At 34.4% G+C, this 25,349-nt stretch overlaps 1 protein-coding gene across 1 annotated transcript; it reads left to right on the top strand.

Annotated features, from left to right (window-relative positions):
* The first annotated feature begins 2,655 nt into the window (after window positions 1–2,655).
* Window positions 2,656–13,437, top strand: LOC127167704 (tripartite motif-containing protein 16-like protein). The gene is made up of 6 exons (XM_051113888.1): window positions 2,656–3,310; window positions 4,454–4,540; window positions 5,153–5,383; window positions 6,813–6,966; window positions 7,420–7,479; window positions 9,464–13,437. The coding sequence occupies exons 1-6, from the start codon at window positions 2,717–2,719 to the stop codon at window positions 9,982–9,984; spliced, it is 1,647 nt and encodes a 548-aa protein (XP_050969845.1). The 5' UTR covers window positions 2,656–2,716; the 3' UTR covers window positions 9,985–13,437.
* Window positions 13,438–25,349: the final 11,912 nt, after the last annotated feature.

The raw sequence follows: 25,349 nt of genomic DNA, 5'->3' as shown, positions 1-25,349 counted from the left end.
TTTCATATTGTGCAGATTTTTGTTTACCTTGTAAAGCCTGACTTAAGAATAGTACGAAACAGAATTTTTTAAATGGAACTGTTTATTGAATTCTAGACAATTTTTACATGCGTGTTTTTGATGCATTAGGCTTTTTATGGCTCATACTGTATATACAGAAGAGCTCACACTCTGAGGGCCAATCTGAGTGAAAATATGCAATTTAGTGCAGTTGATATTTATATGTCTAAAAAATAAAATGTAAATCAGTGAGGTATTTATAACAGTGTTGCAGTCTACCTACATAAAATACATATAAATATTAGTTGTCACACTGTATCTCCAAGTAATATGTCAAAAATAAAAGGCAAAAACCTGATGTAATATATTTGATAGTCACATTTGAACAAGAATTGCAAAAATGAAATAATGTATGGATAATCAGGTAAACCTAGGTAGCTTCTGTCCAGCAAGCGTTCAAATTGAAATCTTACTAAAAATATAGAAGTTATTCTTATATTTATTTTACAAAAATTCCACAGCAAAAAAGATTATGAACTGATGTTGGATTTTTGTTAATTATACCAAATTATAATTATACCAAAAGGGATTTTACTTGCTAAAAACATATATCAATCAATATCAATCTGACGACAGAAGGCGGTAGATTTAAGCAATAGGTTTTTAAGCAAAGTTTTGGTTATGTTGTAATTTAGAGACTTTAGACATTTGCATTTCAAATATGTGACCCTGGACCACAAAACCAGTTATAAGTGTCAGTTTTTTTAAGTTGAGATTTATACATCATCTAGATAAATAAGCTTTCCACTGATGTATGGTTTGTTAAGGCAGGACAATATTTGGCCAAGATACAACTATTTGAAAATCTGGAATCTGAGGATGCAAAAAAATCTAAATATTGAGAAAATCACCTTTAAAGTTGTCCAAATGAAGTTCTTAGCAATGCATATTACTAATCAAAAATTAAGTTTAAATAAATTTACAAACATTTAAATTTACAAAATATCTTCATGAAACAGAATCTTTACTTAATATGCTGATTTTTGGCATAAAAGAAAAATCTATAATTTTGACCCATACAATGTATTTTTGGCCATTGCTACAAATTTACCCGTGCTACTTATGACTGGTTTTGTGGTCCAAGGTAACATATGATACAGTAGACTTCAGAGGGTTAAGCAATCTCAAGTAAGCCAAAGTGATGTTCTCAATATAATTTGGCTGTAAACATGAGGCAGATGATAGTCATAGCTATGTTGTTGTCGGAACCCAAACAAATTAGACCTAATAATTTTTTGCAACTTGATTGACAGAAAACTGTTGCAAACTGAAAAGTAAGTGAGGACACTAGGAGTGCTGATGATTTGTAACTTTTGACCCTAAGGTAAAAAGCATATACAAGAGCAAACCCTAGTGAAGAGCAGAACATGGTAAGGTCAAAACAGCTCTTAAATGACAATGTTTTAGTTGTCTTGTTCACTTTCTTCACCCAAGATGCAACATTCCAACTACAGGACTGTTTAACACATTACAATTAACGTAGGGGGTAATACAGTCAGTCATTATTATAAAATGAACTTTTGAACAATGAACAAATGAATATTTTTCTGATTAAAACATTGCTAGTTCAACATATAGGCATGAAATATTGAGAGAATAGGAATGGGAATGAATTTACAAGGATGGGTGATCAGAATGACCCTAATATAGATAGATAGATAAAGCCTGTCGAAGATCAGCCAAATTTCCAGGTGCATAGTGAAATCTTTTGGGTGTTTGGAAAAGTAGTGCAGTATGTTTTTGTGCCTTTAGTGGCAAGTAAAAAAATAAAAATGCATTTTACTGTTGTACCCTACTGTACACTGTAACAGTGTATACAGCGTTCACATTATATTTATTTAGTTAGTTGTTAGTATATTTAGAAGCTATATTTGCTCGCATCTTGATATAAATACATAATTTTCACTGAGCTGCGTTGTCAGTCATGTCACACTCACGTCACAAGATTGAGCTGTTGGTATTTGACCGCAAGGAGGCAGCTGTGTGATTAACTCATTTTAAAAATTAAAACACATTTTAACTTCTTTCTAAAGCCAACTAACACCACTTACACCACATATTTTCTTTATATAACTATTTTGATTAATACTATTTTTATGATATGAATTTAAAACTTTCACCAATCTTTTACATTTTAACATTGTTTATAAGCCTATTCCATCCATATTTTCATATTCTGCCCAGTTATATAACGCCTGAATGTAGAGGTAAGTGTCCAGATCTTTTAAGAATTATATTATTACTCTCCAAATACCAAACAGATCCAAAAACAATGTGCAGGGCATTCCGAGGACATCTACTGGTCACACACATGTAAAACGCAGAGAAAGGGTTTATTACTTTATTTACGGTAATGCATGCGTGTCATGTTTTAACTCAATAACACCACATTCCCTTTTGTGTACGCTTTCCTTCCCGCCTTAGTAAAATCTCACGAAGAACTCTAAATCCTTCTTTGCTCATTTTGAGTCAGCTTGCCTGAAATACCACTTCAGTTATTAACTGGAGAATCACTTCAACCGGAAACGATTTACAGACAACCCCGTTTTGCACACGTCTCTCCAACACAGAACCAATATGATCAGTTAAGAGAAACCGAAACTTAAGTGTTATTGAGCCGCATTGTTTGTCTTAATCTGTGTGTACATTAAGTGATATGGCGGAGGCCACTATCTCTCAGGACCAATTCAGCTGTCCAATCTGTCTGGATCTCCTGAAGGATCCAGTGACCCTTACCTGTGGACACAGTTTCTGTATGAACTGCATTACAGGCTGCTGGGATCAGGATGAACACAAGGGAGTTTACAGCAGCTGCCCCCAGTGCAGACAGACGTTCACGCCAAGACCTGTGTTAGGCAAGAATGTGATGCTTGCTAAAATGTTGGAGAAACTGATAAAGCCTAAACTCCAAACTGTGGTTCCTGCTGAGCACTATGCTGGACCTGGAGATACAGAATGTGACGTCTGCACTGGAAGAAAGTGCAAAGCTGTAAAGTCTTGTGTTGTGTGTATGGAATCTTACTGTCAGACTCATTTTAAACATCATGAGGAATTTCATTCAGGTTCAGGAAAGCGACACAAAATAACTGATGCCATAGGACGACTCCAGGACATGATTTGTCGTGAACATCATAAGCTATTGGAGGTTTATTGTCGTTCGGATCAGCAGTGCATTTGTGTGCTCTGTATGATGAATGAACATAAAACCCATGACACTGTCACAGTTGCAGAACAGAGAACAGAACAAGAGGTATGGACTGACATTGTCTTAAAGGGGTCATCGGATGCTAAGTTCACTTTTAGATGTTGTTTGAACATTAATGTGTGTTGGCAATGTATGTACAAATCTACCCTATAATGATAAAAATCCATGTAGTGGTTTTTAATTAATCTGTAAAAAAAACATTCCCTTTTTCAAATTGAGCCGTTCTCAGATGCCTGTCCTTGTGGCGTCACTCCGACAGAGGCCGCTCCCACGATAGTTGATTGACATTAGCGTTTTACCTCAGATCAGCTGTAACAGTCCGCCCTGTTTGTTTCGATGCTGGAGCAGGGATGTAAGTTAGACAAGAATATCTCAGATTGAGCGATTGAGGTGTTGTGTTGCTGGATGTAATAATGGACGCAGTGGTCGTCATTTACTCCCGACATCTGAGCCGCTGAAGATGCAGTAGATTACGTTTGTTTGTGAAGGGAATGCGCCTCCCGATCTACATATATTCGTCTGTGTTGGCGTGAATCATTCATGATCCAGCTTCACTTACAGCAGAAGTGAGTGTAAGGGTTTTTTTTTATGAATCTGTGCGATCGCCTTTCCTAATAATGTGCTCGTTAGTAAGTTTAACGGCTAAAATAAACAGACTCGTCTCTCCACAGAGAGAAGAGAAGGGCGGGGCGAGTAGAGCTCTTTTGCATTTAAAGCAGCCTTGACCAGAATGAGATGATTTTTGCAGAGCTTAATTTTGGCAAGGTAAAAAGGGTGTTGTTTTACACAACCAATGACAATTTTTAACCAAAGTACATTATAGACTGTTCATTAAGACCCTGAAGAATCATATCAACTTGTGGAAAATGGGCATCCGATGACCCCTTTAAAATCATCTGAATCAACAGATGGTAGTGCATTCGAGAAGCAGACAATTGAAATGACATCAGGAAAATCGAGACGCAACCAATTACTGCTCTAAACTTAACATTTTGGTGGCAAGAGACTAAGAATAATAATAAGCCCTAAAAATAAAAGTAATATAATAGATATCCATCACTGGTACTAGGCACTTCAACACAAAATGATGCAACCAGACATAAAAACATGACAATTTATATGATGATTTTGTGAATATGTATGATGATGATGATTTTTTTCATTGGTTTTCATTTCTTTGTCCTACAGAAACACTTGAAGGAGAGACTCAAGCAGCAAATCCAGGAGATAGAGAAAAAGATTCAGGAGCTGAGAGAGGCTGTGAAGTATCATAAGGTGAGTTTTGAGAAGAGTAACTACTGGCAGTAACTGATCTTAAAGATATACTCCACCCAAAAATTGAAAGTCTATCATCATACGTACACCCTCATGCTGTCCCAGATGTAGGCCTATATGACTTTCTTTTTTCTGTGGAACACAAGCAGAGATTTTTAGGGAAATAATTAACCTTTGTCAGTCCATATAATGCAAGTGGGATGGCTTGCTTAAAGTTAACATTTTAAAAAAACATGCAAAACAAACTCAACAGTAATCCATACGAACAAAGTGAACAAGTTCAGAAGCGAACAAGTCAACAAGTTCAGAAGTGAAATCATAGGTGGGTGTGAGAAAAGAAAATGAAGTAAGTAACGCCATTTATTTATAACGCCGGTATTCCCATCATTACTGTCTTGTTTGCTTTGTATGGTTTTCGTAAGCATCCATTTACATTATATGGACTTACAGAGATTAATTATTTTAAAAGTCATTTTGGACAGCAGTAGTATTGACTAAATGATCTAATGACTAAATGACTAAATGATCAGAGAATTTTCGCTTTTGGGTGGAGTATCAATTAACCCAGCAAGAGCTGACTAAATAGACTAACGGTAATGGGTCTCTTAACAGTGTTCTGCACAGGTCGCAGTGAAGGACAGTGAGAGGATTTTTACAGAGCTGATCTGCTCCATTGAGAAAAGTCGCTCTGAGGTGACACAACTGATAAAAGATCAAGAAAAGGCTGCAGTGAGTCGAGCTGAAGAATTCTTGAAGCAACTAGAGCAAAAGATTGCTGATCTGAGGAAGAAAGAAGTTGAGCTAGAGCAGCATTCACATGCTGAGGACATCTGCTTCCTCCAGGTAACAAGAGCTATGATAAATGAGACAGTGATCTTTAGTAATGTCTTGTAAAAAGCTTTTGCTAATTTCAAAATTGTAACGTCAGAAATTCTGTCAAGTGATAGCACATCACTATGACAAAGTAAGCACATGGCATCAGGTATCAGGTGTTTTATAAATTAGTTTCTGTATTAAATAGGCTACGCAAAAAAACATCTTTATTGGGATATGGCCCGTCAGCTTTAACAAATTCAGGTATTCTTAAAAAACAAAAAGTAAATGGGAAACAGCAACTATTGGGTTATGATCTTCAGAACATTTTCATTTGTTTTTAGTGGAAGAAAAAAATGTGTACTTTTTTGAAACAACATGTGAGGGCCTATATAATGACAAATTTTCATTTTTAAGTAACTGTCCCTTTAAAGGATAAGTCCACTTCCAAAACAAAGATTCACATATAATCACCCCACTGTCATCCAAAATGTTGATGTCTTTCTTTCTTCAGTCGTAAAGAAATTATGTTTTTTGAGGAAACATTTTAGCATTTTTCTTCATATAATGGACTGATATGGTGCCCCGATTTTGAACTTCTAAAATGCAGTTTAAATGCGGCTTCAAACGATCCCAATGAGGTTGTAAATGATCCCAGCCGAGGAAAAAGGGTCTTATCTAGCGAAACGGTTGGTTATTTTCATAAACAAAATACAATTTAAATACTTATTATTCTCAAACGCTTGTCTTGCCTTGCTCTCGTTGAACTCTGTGTATTCTGGCTCAAGACAGTTAAGGGTATGTCGAAAAACTCCAAACACCCTTAACAAAAAAGATAAAACAGCGAAATAGGATGATTTTGAAGTTGAGGGAAAACATGAGATGGGAGTTTTTCGACATACCCTAACTGTCATGAACCGGAACAAAAACAGTTCAGGCAGAGTGAGACAAGACGAACGTTTGACATTAAAAATTGTATTATTTTTATGAAAATAACCGATCGTTACACTAGATAAGACCCTTCTTCCTCAGCTGGGATCATTTACAACCGCATTTGGGATCGTTTGAAGCCACATTTAAACTGCATTTTAGAAGTTCAAAATTGGGGGCACCATATCAGTCCATTATATGAAAAAAATGCTTAAATGTTTTCCTCAAAAAACAGAATTTCTTTACAACTGAAGAAAGAAAGACATGAACATCTTGGATGACAATAGGGTGAGTACATTATATGTAAATCTTTGTTTTGGAAGTGGACTTCTCCTTTAAGTGTGAGTCTGGTGGTTCAATTTGGATGAAGATGACATGAAAGGAGATGGTATAGCTTCATGACACAGCAGTCAGAATCACACTACACAAACAAAATGATCTTCCTAAACAAACAAAATAAATTCTAAATGTGTTGTACTGACATTTTCTATTGTTCATGTTAAAATCCTTTGTTGTTGTGTGTTTATAGAGTTTCCAGTCTCTCTCTGTCCTGCCAATGGACTCACCCAACGTCAACATTAGCTCTCTTCTCTCTTACGATAATATACAGAAATCTGTCTCTCATCTGAGAAAGAAGCTTGAGGATTTCTGCTGTAAAGAGACAGAAACGATATCTTTTATAGGTAATGTACTGGATGATGTATTCACTTTCAGAAATGGGTCAGTGTGCAAGTACAAAGCTGACATTACAAAGTTTATTATACTTATTTAATTTTGAAACATTTACTTGTTTTCAAACAATTTTCTAGAATTGTTGGGTATTTCTTTAGTTTTATCATCAAAATGTTAACAAATATGTGCAAAGACATGCTGCCAGAACAACAAAGACATTTGTGTGCAGAACCAAATTGGGTCAATAAGCGAAAACTTTTACTGTTTTTGACCTTTACTTGATATAAGAGCACAGTTTCATATGTTTACAGGACCTTAAGAATAATCAGTGTAAGATTGTGATTGTCTGTTGTGGTGAAAACTAAAATACACTTTCTATATTTAAAAACACAATGCTGTGTTGATATAAAATGCATGTTGATTCTTTTTTCACACCAATGTGTAATGTTTGCTGATTTTCCTAGTGAGTTGCATCCAGATAATTCCCTTTACTGAACCCAAGACCAGAGAAGAGTTCCTCCAATGTAAGTTAACATAAAAATATAACAACACAAACAGGTTACACAGGTGACAGGTCTGTTCTGAAACAAGTTTTTGAACAAGAAAAAAAAACTGTGCTGAATGCAAAAAATAAAATGCAGCTAATCATATAATCCAGTGGTTCTCAAACTTTTTATACCAAGTACATAATATTTTACACTCCAAGTACCACCGTAATGACCAATTAAAATACAGTAGCATAGTAGACCTAAATATTCAGCTACAGCTCTGCACAGTTCAAAATGAGGCGCTTTTATTCCTAATAAGAATATTTATTGTTGTCAGCCACTTTAACATTGTAAATACACAGTTTAAACATTAACACTGCACTGTGCTTACAAACAGGTAAATAAAAGACTAAATTTTAAATTTAAAACTTAAATAATGATTAAATTAAAATATGTTGTAAATAAAAAATAAAATAAAATAAAAATGTGTTGTAAATACAATTAAACAAAAACTGTACTGTACTTAAATGTAAAAAAAATAATAATAATAATATAAATAATAATAAACAATAAAATAATAAAACAAAATACTCAAAATTAAAATGTATTGTGTTTTAACATTAATTTATATTTAACTTAGAGATTCCTCTGCATACCACTATAAGGTATGACTTGTGTATGACTATAAAACAGCACCTGTGGCAAATAATAGACACACATTCATTCTTATGACATAGTCTTGCACAATTTACTGGTACTTAAAAAGTATTGCGATACCCTGCTTTTAAAGACTTATAGGCATTTTTACTAGTACTTTAAGAATGCATTTTAAAAAGAGCCGTATTTCTGCGTGTCTGTGTTAGTGAATGCCGCCTCAATATATGAGTAACACATGAACATAATCTCTAGAACTGCTCTGAGACCATAAAGGTCTTCACAGCAACCCGTCAAAATATAAGTTCGGTTTAACTTGACAGTCAGAAATATATTAATATATTACTTAATGTAAAGATAGTACTACTACTAATAAGCATATTATTAAAACAATTTTTAAGGAATGTTTACCAGAAAAAAATATTTACCAGGAAATTGTAAATACACAACACAGTATTTCTAAATAATAATAATAATAAATAACATATAATAAGTTCATTCTTTATCAAATGTAATTATGCTTTATGAATTCTTTAGACATGCTTTTGATTATTGAAATGTTATAAAACGATTAAAATAGAATCCAGAAAATAATGGAAAACAGATATTCACAAACAAAACTGAATTTGTGAAAAATAATAAAACGTATTTCTTTGGGCATTAAAAACATGTAATGTTAAACGTTTAATAAATTGCTGTTAAATTCTGCAAGTTTCATGATTTCAATTAATTTGACTTGCTTTTTGATAAATATTTTTTATTTAGTCTAGAAAAATTAAAATGGAATTTAGGAAAAAATAAAACAGATTTCATAGGGCCCTCTTTATTTCGTTTGTGTCTGTTTTATTGTAATTATCCTTTGGGTTGTTACTTGCATCTAGGTTCTTATTATTAGTAACAAAGATAAGATAACAAAAAATGACTATGTCATGATATAAATTGTTGTTGTGAAATAAAATTACTATGTCATGAAATAAGATTTGGCTTTATCATTTTAGCTAACTTACCAATATAGCAAAGAACTCTACATACCTGTAGGCTCAGTAGTTGTTCACCATAATCCTGTGTAGTGGCACTGGCATGTGATTATTATTATTTTATTTATTTTTTAAAGTGGGGATGAAATGCTTTCTTTTAATAAATAAAATAACTATGATCCCCATTTGGATCATTTATTATTCAATTACTTTTCCTGTTGTTCTCTGTTTTTCTTCGTAGTGTTGGTTCAGTAGTAGTATTGTGATATTTTAGTGAGGTATAGTATCAAAGTCAAAATGTTGGTATCTTGACAACACTGTTATGACATCAGTATCAGTGAAACACAACCTTTTTTCCCTAAAGTATCCATTTTTTCTGCCTCCATCAGATCGCAGTCACTTTACTCTGGATCCAAACACGGTGAATAAAAACCTCTGTCTGTCTGAGGGGAACAGAATGGCTACTCACACAAATATATTCCAGTGGTATCCTGATCATCCAGACAGATTTGACCATTGGGAGCAGGTGTTGTGTAGAGAGAAGGTCTGTGGACGGTGTTACTGGGAGGTTGAGTGGAACAGGAGTGTGGGTATATCAGTTGCATATAAGAGCATAACCAGGAAAGGAGCAGGTAATGCATGTTTGTTTGGGTGTAATGGTCAGTCCTGGAAACTGTCCTGTAATCCCTTTAGTTCTTCATTCTTTCATAATAACAGAGAGAAAAAACTGCCTCTAGAGTCCAGCTCCTGTATAGGAGTGTATGTGGATCACAGTGCAGGAATTCTGTCATTCTATAAAGTCTCTGATTCAATGACCCTCATTCACAGAGAACAGACCAAATTCACTCAGCCTCTCTATCCTGGCTTCAGGGTTACTGAGGAATCATCAGTGAAACTTTGTGATATATAAATATAAAAGGTGTAGTGTTGCACGATATACCGGTACTTAAAAAGTACCGGTATATCGTGTACCTATTTTAATAAGAGCCGTATTTCTGCATGTCTGTGTTAGTGAATGGTTTTGTTTACTACACACAAACGCGTGACGCTCGCTGTGTTTTCAGCCTCAATATATGACTACATGAACACATGAACATAATCTCTAGAACTGCTCTGAGAGTCACTTCATGAGCATTTTACCGTTTCTTTTGCGGAAATCTATCGTCATATAATGAAGACCCTAAAGGTCTTCACAGCAACCCGTCAAAATAAATGTTCGGTTTCACTTGACAGTCAGAAATATATTCATATATTACTTAATGTAAGGATAATACTATAAATAATAATAAAAATACTATTAATACGATGTTTAAGGAATATTTACCAGAAAAAAAATATTTACCAGAATTTATTTACCAGAAAATTGTGAATACACAACTCAGTATTTCTGAAAAAAAAAAAAAAGAAATAAAAATCCTATAATAAATTAATTCTTTATCAAATCTAATTATCCTTTATAAATTCATTAGACATGCTTTTGATTATTAAAATGTAATGAAACGATTAAAATAGAATCCAGAAAAGTTTTGGAAAACAGAGATTCACAAACAAAAACTGAATCTGAGAAAAATAATAAAACATATTTCATAGGGCCTTAAAAACATGTAACTTAAAATAATAATCAGAAGAAGAAATTGCTGTTAAATTCTGCAAGTTTCACGATTTCAATTAATTAGACATGCTTTTTGATAAATACTTTTTATGTAACCATTAAAATAGAGTCTAGAAAAATTAAAATGGAATTTGGGAAAAAAATAAAACAGATTTCATAGGGCCCTCTTTATTTTAATTGTTTCTTTGTTTTATTGTAGTTGTCCTTTAGTTTGTCACTTGCGTCTGGGATCTTATTATTAATAACAAAAATTAAATAAAAAATGACTATGTCATGATATAAATTGTTGTTGTGAAATAAAATTACTATATCATGAAATAAGATTTGGCTTTATCATTTAAGCTAACTTACCAATATAGCAAAGATCTCTACATACCTGTAGGCTCTGTTAGTTGATCACCATAATCCTGTGTAGTGGCACTGGCATGTGATTAATATTATTTTATTTATTTTGAATTTTTTTAAAGGGGGGATGCAATGCTTTGTTTAATAGATAAAATAACTATGGTCTCCATTTGGATAATCTATTATTCAATTACTTTTCCTGTTCTATGTTTTGTTTCGAAGTATCGGTTCAGTAGCAGTATCGTGATATTTTAGTCAGGTATCGTATCAAAGTCAAAATTTTGGTACCGTGACAACACTAAAAAGGTGTAAAAGTTAGGTTAAATCATGGGTACTTCGTTTTACTAAAAGCATCTAACCAAAATTGTTAGAAATGTAAACATAAACATAAAAGAAAACATTCTCACCACACGCTAAGGGGGGGCAATCCCTTCAGCAGCAGAACACAATTCTGCAAACGTTTTCAATCTTTCTCATAATATAAGTGACTGCTGTGAAATTGAGACCATTTTACCAATCGCAGGGAGAAATTTACAGTGATAGTAAACATGAAGGGGGTAGGATCATGAATTTTTAAAATAGCTAAAAGTATGTAAGTTGTAACTTAAGTTCTTGACACTTCTAAATCAACTTTCAGTGCCCCAAGCCATATGCTCAGGAGCGGGGCTTAAGAATGGGTGAAGGGACAGTCGAGCAAATGTTTTTTTTTTTCAAATGCTTTCTTCACATTTACTATTTTGTTGCATGGCATCTGTTTTATGCAAGTTCCTGAAGTTTGGTTTTGTGAGGAGATCATTTCAGGTCTTATTTTTACATTTTTAAAGCTGACTGCTCATTCAAAAGTTCATCCAGCTAAATTTCATCCAGCTAAATGAGTTGTGTTTTCTTAGAAAAGTAGAAGTAAACACCCAAAATAAATCTAAACATAAAGCATAATCAACAGTGTACAGTACTGTAACAAATGCAAAGACAATTTGGCAGTTTTGAATGTTTATTCAGAGTTGGCATCATCTGAAGTTCTCTCAAGGCTTGGCGTCATCTATTCACAGGTGATGGGTCATCTGAAATCTTCATAAGAGGCTGGATAAAGTCGGAAAGAGCAATCTAAATACAGTATAGACCAATTTGGAGAAGACGTCACAGTTACTTCACTTGCAGCTGTGCACGCATAGTGGTTGCAGAAAAACACTTTTATCTCACAATTCTGACTTTTTTCTTGCAAATGCAAGTTTATATCTCTTAATTCGGACTTTATAACTCGATTTAACTAAAAAATATTGAATTTGTCAATTCTGAAGGGGAAAAAAACAGAAGTGTGGGATATAAACTAATATAGAGGGTATGCATGTGATGTCACCATCAGCTGAAGTGGCTGCAGCTCTGCCCACTGAGTGGCAAAAAGACTGAGTGGCAGCATTGGTTTCAATGTGAATGCTGTGACAGGACCCACAAAACACCTCTAAAACCAGAACGAGCTTTGCGATTGACTGTACAAAGAGATTTGACAAGAAACCCAAGGTATATTTTTACAGACCACTGAAAGCTGCTGAAAAGAGAAGCAAACTAATCACTTCAATTTAAAGAAAGAAGAGATTTGCAGTTATCATTTCATGTTAGTATGTTGAATTGTGCAGTAAAATCATATCCTATATATTGTATTATAGTACTGACAACTCATCAACTAAATATTTACCATCTTAAATTCTGCATAACTGGATGTTTTCAAATAAACACTGACAAAAACTATATACATTTTTCAGCTGGACGATATGACGATATATATAACATTGATATAAATGATCACCGGGGTTTAGACCAACCATCGTTTGTTTTACTCGTGTTTTCGCATCTTCCCTATTAAATCCATTCACGCTGAAGGCTCTTTTGACCTTCAGTCTGGTTGAGGGGGCGTGTCCCAGCGAGAAAGTGACGTCAATGCATACCCTCTATTCTGAGCCGAGGGGAAAAGAAAGAATGACGAGTTGTTTTTCCTCAATAGAACTCAGATATAATCTCAGGATTTACAAGAATAAAGTAAGAATTTTGAAATCTAAAATCAAATTTACCTTTTTTTTATAGACTGTCACCTGAAAACCGTCATTTTCATAGGCTCTGTCCACAAAAAAATGTCTTCCCTGTTTTGAATCTGTAAGACTAACGTCAATTTCGTTGAATAACAGTGCTTATCACTGGGTGACAAGCTCTTGTAATATGAAGAGACGATTTTGTAAATGACATCTAATTAATATAATCTATAATCTTTTTAAATCTAACTATTTTGTTCAGTATCCATGTAATTCTCTAGCCGTAAGGGCTTTCTCTCTGGGTTTTCTGCAACCATGATGCCCAAGCATCCCGAATGTTTACAAACCTATAATTAGTCTATAGACCATTTCACTAGATCTAAACATACTGGTCCCGATACACTTCCTGTTTCTTTTTTTTTTTACTTTACACAAACATCACAAAAAAATACAACCAACATAACATTTGACTGGATGAAAATGTTACATCAGCACCTTTAAGATGTTTTTGTATATGTGAATTTAAAAAAAAAAAAAAAAAAAAAAAACAGGAAGCGCTTCTGGACCAGTGTTGTTTACATCTACCGAAATGGTCTATAGCTATAGATTACAACAACAAAATGTGATGTGATCATACTTGGAGATTGGCACTTTTTCATACATCCAGTGAGCTGAAACTCATTGTTGGGGTGATGACTCATCAGGTGGTTCTTGTTCTGAGGGCAAGATAGAGAAGGAGAAAAACACAGGAGAAATGGTTAAGAGATGATTCATCACATATCAGTCCTGTGGCATCACTGCTCCTCCACAACACAGATGTACAGTAAATAATATAAAGCAGCAACAAAGTACAGGTTAACTGTGATTACCTTTATAATACAGTAGTGGTATATAATACATTTCTGGTAATTTAGCCCAGTATGATTCTGAAATTAAATCTACCTGCCTATTTTGAACTTTTTTTTTTATTCTCACTTAGGTCTATCAGCATTCTTTGCAATAATTTCATTTATCAATATTATGCAAAAATCACCTTTAAAAGCCTTGAGAATGAAGAATGTGTTTTAATAATATGTTTTAATCCACGTCAATCATCTGATTAGCTGTTCTGATAATATACAGTTTTGTTCTATTAATGTCTTACCTTTTAAAAGTTCACCACAGCGGTTTCTTCTGCTGCACCTCTAAGGCGCTGATAGTGTTAGCGCTAACTTCCGGGAACTACTGAGCGCCTCCGAGATCCGCCATTGCTGCAAAAAAAAAAAAAAAAAAAAAAAAAAATTTGAGTGAATGGAGTTGACGCGACTCTGTCTCTCAACTGCTCTGGGTCTGGGTCAGGAGCAACGTACTGGAGACTCCTTCCGGAATTTCAGAAAGCAGGTTATGTGACATACCTGGGTATGTTTAAGGGCAAGTAAGGGGATAAACTCAGCTTTCAATTCCAAAAACGGAGGTAATTTTCAGGGTATTGTACGTTAAGTAAGCCATAGCAGACTTATTCTCTGTACGTAACCTGCTCCGGAGTAAGTTATGTTTCAGGGTTAGTTTACTTCAGAGGTAATATATAAGGTAATATTATATTATACTAATATGGTTATTATATTTATTTTATAGTTATCTGTATAAATTATAAAACACTATTATAGCAAGGTAATGTTTATTTTCTTAATTATATTTTATTATCAATTCACATCATAAATCTGCTTTTTCTATAATGTATGTCTATAATGAAATATATATATATATATATATATATATATATATATATATATATATATATATATATATATGATATGACTTATTAATTAGCATCAAACAATATAATTATTATAATCAAAAAAAATTATTGCACGACCGCCAATTAGGTGGCGATATGCACTGCGTATGCAAATGGCCTTTAAACAGTAGAAGAAGAAAGAATGGCGCGCTTTTTCTTTCGTTTCCATAGTGCGTCCGTTTCCATAGTGACTCGTCGATTCGACGCACTGGTGAAGTTGTGTTGGTGTTTTAATCATGAATAACATACTCTTGAGAGATGTCACTATTTTTACTAAGAGGATCCCACAGCGGAGACCAGACAAAATAGGTAAGATGAAAGCAAAGCAAATATGTAGTAATAATTAATTTTAAAATGTATCCTTTGTCTTTAAACAAGATAAAAAAAAAAAAAACTGAGGAACATGCACAAACATGGTACAAACAGGTACAACATGGTAAACGTCAATATTTCCATTGAATGTTGCTGCTGCAAGAGACTAGATTTACCCTTTTCATAACTGTACAGTGTAAACAGATGTCAATAAAAATAAATACCGTCAATTATTTTTCAAATAGTTTTTCAATTAATTTTATAAGTGGAATGTTTGATGAATTTCCCTTTAGGACAGATTGATTCCTTTGAGGATTGGTCAACTATGAGTCCACAGTGAAGGCTGGTATGGTCTGCTCCAGTAAATCATTGAATCCCTGTACTGCTGTATTTAGTTGAGGCTGTCTGTTTACCTCAGGTAAGGACTTTTAGCTTGTGGAAAACCTTTGCAGGATGATGAGCAATGATCCTACAGCTTGGTTTGTGCATAGAAACAATGGCCTTCTGAAAATGGCGGGCAATGCTACCAGTTCACCCCAGGGGAATCACTTGGAGTTAGGACTAGTGTGTGCCCTGTAAGGTTGTGGTGGGTGGGACACAGAGCACACACTAGACTGCCAAAAAATTAAAAGTTTTAAATGGCAAAAAAACCAAACAAATATTCTTAATTTTCAAAGCATAATCATTGGTGAATTGCCCTTTAGGTCGAATTGGTTCCTAACTCCGGTGTAGTACTCTGGGCGGGACAATCAGCTATGAGCCCACAGCGAAGGCTGTTAGGACTTGGATATAGGGTGTAATAACCCTTGGCAGGATGATGAGCAATGATCCTACAGCTTGGTTTGTGCATAGAAACAATGGCCTTCTGAAAACTGTGGGCAATGCTACCAGTTCACCCCAGGGGAATCACTTGGAGTTAGGACTAGTGTGTGCCCTGTAAGGTCGTGGTGGGTGGGACACAGGGCACATCCTAGATTGCCAAAAATTGTTTTTTAACACCAAATCCCAAGTAAATTGCTAACAAGTCAGATGTTAATTGATCATCGAATCAAAATCATGAAAAATATTTAAATAAATAAGTACATAAATGTCTGAAAAAATAAATAAATAAATAATTTTTAAAGGAAATAAATAAACAGGAAACACCAAGTTTTACATGCCAATAAATAAATAAATATTAATTAAAAAAATAATCTAAGTTTTAAATGACAAAAAGTATTTTCATAGGGATTCACCTACAAACATTATTTTAAACGGCAGAACCAAAAAAAAAAATCAAACAAATTCATTTTTAAAGCATAATCATTGGCGAATTGCCCTTTAGGTCGGATTGGTTCCCAACTCCGGTGTAGTACTCTGGGCGGGACAATCAGCTATGAGCCCACAGCGAAGGCTGTTAGGAATTGGATATAGGGTGTAACAACCCTTGGCAGGATGATGAGCAATGATCCTACAGCTTGGTTTGTGCATAGAAACAGTGGCCTTCTGAAAACTGTGGGCAATGCTACCAGTTCACCCCAGGGGAATCACTTGGAGTTAGGACTAGTGTGTGCCCTGTAAGGTCGTGGTGGGTGGGACACAGAGCACACACTAGACTGCCAAGACATGCCAAAAATTACTTTTTAAAACCAAATCCCAAAACAGATCACTAAGAAATATGATTATAATTAACCAAGTGAATCATATCTTCAAAAAAATTGAATACTCAAAATGAAGTCGGATTGGTTCCTAACTCCGGTGTAGTACTCTGGGCGGGACAATCAGCTATGAGCCCACAGCGAAGGCTGTTATAGTCTGCTGAAGTGAAAGCTTGATTGCATGTGCTGCTGTATTTGGGTGAGGCTGTTCACCCTAGGTTGAATGTAGGTTGTCACAAATCTTTTCGGGATTATGAACAATGACTTTGTCTTAGTTATGTTCAGTTTGAGTTGGTTTTCTGTCTTTGCTTTCTCCCTGCTTGTCAGTTTTGTTATTTGTTACTTTGTTACTTTGTTTGTTGATTTGATTAGTCATTTTATTTAGCTGTGTCATATTAGTTTCCTTTGTTTGTTCCATGTATTTAAGTCCTTGCGTTTCATCTGAGTTTTGCCTGGTATTGTCAATGTATGGTTGTGTTTCTTTGTTGATTAGTGTGTGGATTTACTTATTGATTTAGTAAAGACTTTTGAACTGTGATCTTCCTTATCGTGCATGTGATTTATAACCAGGTTTTGACAGGTTTGTGCATAGAAACAATGGCCTTCTGAAAACTGTGGGCAGTGCTACCAGTTCACCCCAGGGGAATCACTTGGAGTTAGGACTAGTGTGTGCCCTGTAAGGTCGTGGTGGGTGGGACACAGAGCACACACTAGACTGCCAAAAAATTAAAAGTTTTAAATGGCAACCCAAACACCCCCCAAAAAAAAAAAAAAAACAAAAACAAATATTATTAATTTTCAAAGCATAATCATTGGTTAATTGCCCTTTAGGTCGAATTGGTTCCTAACTCCTGTGTAGTACTCTGGGCGGGACAATCAGCTATGAGCCCACAGCGAAGGCTGTTAGGAATTGGATATAGGGTGTAACACCCCTTGGCAGGATGATGAGCAATGATCCTACGGCTTAGTTTGTGCATAGAAACAGTGGCCTTCTGAAAACTGTGGGCAACGCTACCAGTTCACCCCAGGGGAATCACTTGGAGTTAGGACTAGTGTGTGCCCTGTAAGGTCGTGGTGGGTGGGACACAGAGCACACACTAGACTGCCAAGACATGCCAAAAATTACTTTTTAAAACCAAATCCCAAAACAGATCTCTAAGAAATATGATTATAATTAACCAAGTAAATCATATCTTTAAAAAAATTGAATACTCAAAATTTTGGGCAAATTGCCCTTTAAGTCGGATTGGTTCCTAACTCCGGTGTAGTACTCTGGGCGGGACAATCAGCTATGAGCCCACAGCAAAGGCTGTTATAGTCTGCTGAAGTGAAAGCTTGATTGCATGTGCTGCTGTATTTGGGTGAGGCTGTTCACCCTAGGTTGGATGTAGGTTGTCACAAATCTTTTCGGGATTATGAACGATGATTTTGTCTTAGTTATGTTAAGTTTGAGTTGGTTTTCTGTCTTTGCTTTCTCCCTGCTTGTCAGTTTTGTTATTTGTTACCTTGGTTGTTGATTTGATTAGTCATTTTATTCAGCTGTGTTGTATTAGTTTCCTTTGTTTGTTCCATGTATTTAAGTCCTTGCGTTTCATCTGAGTTTTGCCTGGTATTGTCAATGTATGGTTGTGTTTCTTTGTTGATTAGTGTGTGGATTTACTTATTGATTTAGTAAAGACTTTTGAACTGTGATCTTCCTTATCGTGCATGTGATTTATAACCAGGTTTTGACAGGTTTGTGCATAGAAACAATGGCCTTCTGAAAACTGTGGGCAGTGCTACCAGTTCACCCCAGGGGAATCACTTGGAGTTAGGACTAGTGTGTGCCCTGTAAGGTCGTGGTGGGTGGGACACAGAGCACACACTAGACTGCCAAAAAATTAAAAGTTTTAAATGGCAACCCAAACACCCCCCAAAAAAAAAACAAAAACAAAAACAAATATTATTAATTTTCAAAGCATAATCATTGGTTAATTGCCCTTTAGGTCGAATTGGTTCCTAACTCCTGTGTAGTACTCTGGGCGGGACAATCAGCTATGAGCCCACAGCGAAGGCTGTTAGGAATTGGATATAGGGTGTAACACCCCTTGGCAGGATGATGAGCAATGATCCTACGGCTTAGTTTGTGCATAGAAACAGTGGCCTTCTGAAAACTGTGGGCAACGCTACCAGTTCACCCCAGGGGAATCACTTGGAGTTAGGACTAGTGTGTGCCCTGTAAGGTCGTGGTGGGTGGGACACAGAGCACACACTAGACTGCCAAGACATGCCAAAAATTACTTTTTAAAACCAAATCCCAAAACAGATCTCTAAGAAATATGATTATAATTAACCAAGTAAATCATATCTTTAAAAAAATTGAATACTCAAAATTTTGGGCAAATTGCCCTTTAAGTCGGATTGGTTCCTAACTCCGGTGTAGTACTCTGGGCGGGACAATCAGCTATGAGCCCACAGCAAAGGCTGTTATAGTCTGCTGAAGTGAAAGCTTGATTGCATGTGCTGCTGTATTTGGGTGAGGCTGTTCACCCTAGGTTGGATGTAGGTTGTCACAAATCTTTTCGGGATTATGAACGATGATTTTGTCTTAGTTATGTTAAGTTTGAGTTGGTTTTCTGTCTTTGCTTTCTCCCTGCTTGTCAGTTTTGTTATTTGTTACCTTGGTTGTTGATTTGATTAGTCATTTTATTCAGCTGTGTTGTATTAGTTTCCTTTGTTTGTTCCATGTATTTAAGTCCTTGTGTTTCATCTGAGTTTTGTCTGGTATTGTCAATGTATGGTTGTGGTTCTTTGTTAGTTAGTATGTGGATTTACTTATTGATTTAATAAAGATTGTTTGAACTGTGATCTTCCTCCTCGTGCTTGTGATTTACAGCCAGGTTTTGACAGATTTGTGCATAGAAACAATGGCCTTCTGAAAACTGTGGGCAGTGCTACCAGTTCACCCCAGGGGAATCACTTGGAGTTAGGACTAGTGTGTGCCAAGTAAATCGCTAACAAGTCAGATGTTAATTGACCATCGAATCAAAATCATGTAAAACATATTAATAAATAAGTACATAAATGTCTGAATAAATAAATAAAAATATTTAAAGTAAATAAATAATCAAGAAACACTAAGTTTTACATGCCAATAAATAAATAAATATTAATTAAAAAAATAATCTAAGTTTTAAATGACAAAAATATTTTCATAATGATTCACCTACAAACATTATTCTAAATGGCAGAACCAAAAAAAAATCAAACAAATTCATTTTTAAAGCATAATCATTGACGAATTGCCCTTTAGGTCGGATTGGTTCCTAACTCCAGTGTAGTACTCTGGGCGGCACAATCAGCTATGAGCCCACAGCGAAGGCTGTTAGGCATTGGATATAGGGTGTAACAACCCTTGGCAGGATGATGAGCAATGATCCTACAGCTTGGTTTGTGCATAGAAACAATGGCCTTCTGAAAACTGTGGGCAACGCTACCAGTTCACCCCAGGGGAATCACTTGGAGTTGGGACTAGTGTGTGTCCTGTAAGGTCGTGGTGGGTGGGACACAGAGCACACACTAGACTGCCAAAAAATTAAAAGTTTTAAATGGCAAAAAAATAATAATAATAATAATATTAATAATTTTCAATGTATAATCATTGGTGAATTGCCCTTTAGGTCGGATTGGTTCCTAACTCCAGTGTAGTACTCTGGGCGGGACAATCAGCTATGAGCCCACAGCAAAGGCTGTTAGGAATTGGATATAGGGTGTAACAACCCTTGGCAGGATGATGAGCAATGGCTTGGTTTGTGCATAGAAACAATGGCCTTCTGAAAACTGTGGGCAATGCTACCAGTTCACCCCAGGGGAATCACTTGGAGTTAGGACTAGTGTGTGCCCTGTAAGGTCGTGGTGGGTGGGACACAGGGCACACACTAGATTGCCAAAAAATCTAATCAACCAAATCCCAAGTAAATTGCCAACAAGTCAGATGTTAATTAACCATTGAATCAAAATCATGAAAAATATTTCAATGAATAAGTACATAAATATTAATAAATAAATAAACAAGAAATACTATGTTTTACATGACAATAAATAAATAAATAATAAAATATTTATTGATCAATTTTAAAAATAAATAAGAACATAAATAAATAAGTAAAGTTTTGTTTATTAATTTTAAAAATAACTAAGAAAATAAATACATATTTTTGGATTAATAAATAAAACAAAAGTTTTACATGACAATGAATAAATAAATATTTAAAAAAAAATCTTGGCTTTAAATGATGAAAATATTTTCATAATGATTCACCTACAAACATTATTTTAAATGGCAGAACCAAAAAAATAAAAAATAAATAAAAAATATCAAACATATTCATTTTCAAAGCATAGTCATTGACAAATTGCAGTTTAGGTCGAATTGGTTCCTAACTCCGGTGTAGTACTTTGGGCGGGACAATCAGCTATGAGCCCACAGTGAAGGCTGTTAGGACTTGGATATAGGGTGTAACAACCCTTGGCAGGATGATGAGCAATGATCCTACAGCTTGTTTTGTGCAAAATCTTGAAAAGTATTTAAATAAATAGGTACATGAATGTGTGGATAAATAAATATTTTTAAGTAAATGAATAAATAAACAAAAAAGAAACACTAATTTTTACATGACAATAAATAAATAAATAAGAATTTATTCATTTTAAAAATAAATTAAAAATAAACTATTTTTTAGATTAATAAATGAACAAGAAACACTAAGTTTTATATGACAATAAATAAATAAATATTCATTTTAAAAATAAATAGTAAAATAAATAATAAAATAGGCCCTGTAAGGTCGTGGTGGGTGGGACACAGGGCACACCCTTGCCAAAAATTATTTTTTAACACCCACTCCCAAGCAGATCGCTAAGAAGTCAGATTTTAATCACCAAAGCGAACCAAATTCTTGAAAAATATTTAAATAAATACGTACATGAATATATGGATAAACAAACAAATAAAAAGCACTAAGAAAGTTGTAAATGACAGAAACAGTTCCCCTAAGTGAATCACTAATAAATTTAAAATGATTTTTAAATATAAACAAACAAGCAAATAAATAAATAACACTATACTATAATAAATAAATAAATACTGAATAAATAAGTACATGAATGTATGGATAAAATAAATAAATAAAATGCTATGTTTTAAATGACAAAGATTAAAAAATAAATAAATAAATGAAAAACATTAATAAATAATACATAAAAATACCAAGTATTAAATGATATAAACCAAATAATATTTATTTTTTTGTAAAAATAAACACTAAGTTTTAAATGACAAAAAGAAAAATAAATCAGTAAAATGATAAATAATTTAATTAACTATTTATTTATTTATTAATATAAAAAAAATTAACACTAAGTTTTAAGTAAGTTGGGTGGGACTCAGGGCACACCCTAGATTGCCAGTAATTATTTTTTAACACCAAATCTCAACCAAATCACTAAGAAGTCAGATATAAAATAACCAAGCAAATCATATTCTATATGAATGTATGGATAAACAAACAAACAAATAACACTAAGGAATTTTTAAATGACAGAACGAAACAATTCCCCCAAGTGAATAGCTAATAAATTAGCAATTAACCAAGCAAATCAATAGCCAAAAAATAAAAATGAATAAATATATATAAATATTACTAATATAATACTAAATAAATAAATTCCCCCATATAAAGAATTAAGAAATTAGGAAGTAATCAACCAAGTGAATCAATCAAAGTAAAATGCTAACAAATTAGGCATTAATTGGGCAAGGGAATCATTCATTCATCCATAAACAAACAAACAAATAAATAACACCAAGAAGGTTTAAAGATTAAAATGACAAAACAATACATTTTCCTCACGGAAAATGCTGACAAATTAAGAAGAAATCAACTAAGGGAATCAAATTCTTAAAATAAATAAATAAATAAAATAAAAATAAATTTAAAAACACTAAGAAAGTTTTAAATGAAGTAACGGTTCCCCCAAATTGCTACAAATTGCTAAAAAACTGGAAATGAATCAACCAAATGAATCAAATACCCAATATATAACACTATGATAATTGTAGATGACATAGTGAAACAATTTGCACAAGAGTATTAAAAATTAGTTAACCAAGCTAATCAAGTCTGCAAAAAAATAAATAAATAAATAAATTAGGTATGTAATTATTAGGTATATCTAAATACATACAAATTAATATATATATTTAAGAGAAATATGTTATTTATGTAAAAAAAAAAAAAATATTTATATATAATATGTTATATTAAATATATAATAAATACATATACTTGTAAATATTTCTTAAATATATACATTAATGTGCTTGTATTTATATATACATAATAATTACACACAGTACACACACATATATTAGGCAAACCCAAACATTTATTTCGTATGCGATTAATCATGAATAGTCGTTTGACAGCCCTAAAATAAATAGATAGATAGATAGATAGATAGATAGATAGATAGATAGATAGAAGTACGTATAATACTAGGAGAGTTTTAAATAACAAAGCAGTCTGTAATAGTGTGCTTCAGGGGATCCTTTGAACACCCATAATATGTATTTGGGTTAGGCTAATCGAATCTTTAAAATATTTTTAAATAAATCAAGGATATCAGCTCGCATATGTCTGGGTGTGTGTGTGTGTGTGTGTGTATAATAAAATAAGAAAATAAATAATAAAAAACTTAAATCATGTGTTTGTTTGTTTTCTGACTTGCATAGAGCACGTTTCCACTGAAAAAAGTTTTATCAGTATTTTCAATAATAAAGACTAGTTTTGCAGTAGATTTAAAAAAATATATATATATTGTGACGAGTCGGCTGCCTCCCCCCTACTTATCCGCATCTCCCCATCCCTTAATCGCCGCCCTTCACCAGGCTCCTGACGGGAGTGGGCGTGCGAGAGAGGAGGGGCGCCGAAACAGCCAGGTCTGACTATTGAATGAGCCTCATCTCTGCCGTTGTTGAAATGCCGAGCACACCTCTCCTCGGGAGATCAGTCTCTTCCCTGTGCATGCACGCTGGTGTCCTCCTGGGTCCAGGAAGGGAGTATTGAGGGAACGAGCGCCGTCATAGTGATGAGCTGCCGGACCCCGCCCCTTACCTGGACCCTTCCTTCTCGAATACTGCCCCTCCTTCACGGAACCCCCAGCACGAGGACACCAAATCCCCTGTTTATTTTGGACACTTTATTCCCCCTTTTTGGACAATTTTTGGTTCTATTATTGTTTAATAAAAGCCTCCCTGAGGCCTGACGTCACGCCCACTGTGTCTGTCCTCCTCCTGCCACAATATTTATTTATTTATTTATTTATTATTAACAATAAATACTTTTTTTTTTTTAATTTTTAATTCCAATACTTTGCGCTTTCTTCTTCTTCTCCAAAATGAATCACATTTTTGAGGGCCTAAACATGCTCGAATACTTGAAACTGCACACGTTATAAAAGTGGTGAAAATTTACAAAATTTACACAGGTTTCAGAAGTGGGTGTGACAAAATGGCTCAGTAGCACCACCTATAAAATTTCAACAAAGTAATGTTTCACATATATGTACGAAATTGAAATGAAACACATGTAACACACCAATACCTACAAAAATGTCAGTCGGTACAAAGTACGAAACCCAACAGTAAGTCTGTTATTTTGAATCTTCTCTGCAAGTTTTGTGCCATTTTCAGGCATTGTATGTAAACAAATACCTTCTTGACATTTAAACAGATCAACACTAAATTTAGTCAGTGTAATTTCTGATGTTAAATTGTGAACATCTTGAGTTTTCATTGAAGGGTGTGTCCGTGATGGCCTGACAAACTTCGATGTTTCGCCGTTAAACAGGAAGTTGTTATAATTTAGGCATACAATGCCCGATCTGCACTAAAATTCACATGTTTGACATAGTCCTGTTCTTAACACATGCACATGACCATATTCGGTTATAGTCATAGTGCCACCTGCTGGCAACAGGAAGTGGCATGTTTTATGCTCTAACAAACTCCTCCTAGAGATTTAATGATATCAACATTATATTTAATCAGTCTACTCTAAAGGACTTTGCAATGTTAAATTGTGAAGATCTTGAGTGTTCATTGAAGGGCGTGTCGGTGGCAGCCTGTTTCACCATGTGAAAGGAAGTTGTTATAACTCATACAATGTCCGATCTGCCTCAAACTTCACACGTTTAATAAGTTTGACCTGACCTGAACACATCTAAAGGCCAATACTGTTATAATCATAGCGCCATATAATACATGTTGGCAACAGAATATGTCATGTTTTACACTAACTCAAACATACCATGTTCAATCTGCGCCAAACTTCATATATTTAATCAAAGTCCTGGCTTGAAGACATCTACATGCCAATATTCAGTTATAGTACCACCAGATGGTAGCAGGAAGTTTGGCACATATAAATGACTTTGACATATTCCTTCTATATTTACCACTTTAAATGCACATTCACCGTTCGCTGTTTTCCTAAAGCCACCGGGTGGTGGTGAGCCCGGGTGCGAGGG

This window comes from Labeo rohita, chromosome 7, assembly GCF_022985175.1.
Source record: "Labeo rohita strain BAU-BD-2019 chromosome 7, IGBB_LRoh.1.0, whole genome shotgun sequence".
NCBI lineage: Eukaryota > Metazoa > Chordata > Actinopteri > Cypriniformes > Cyprinidae > Labeo > Labeo rohita.
This window is presented reverse-complemented; position numbering and strand designations above follow the sequence as displayed.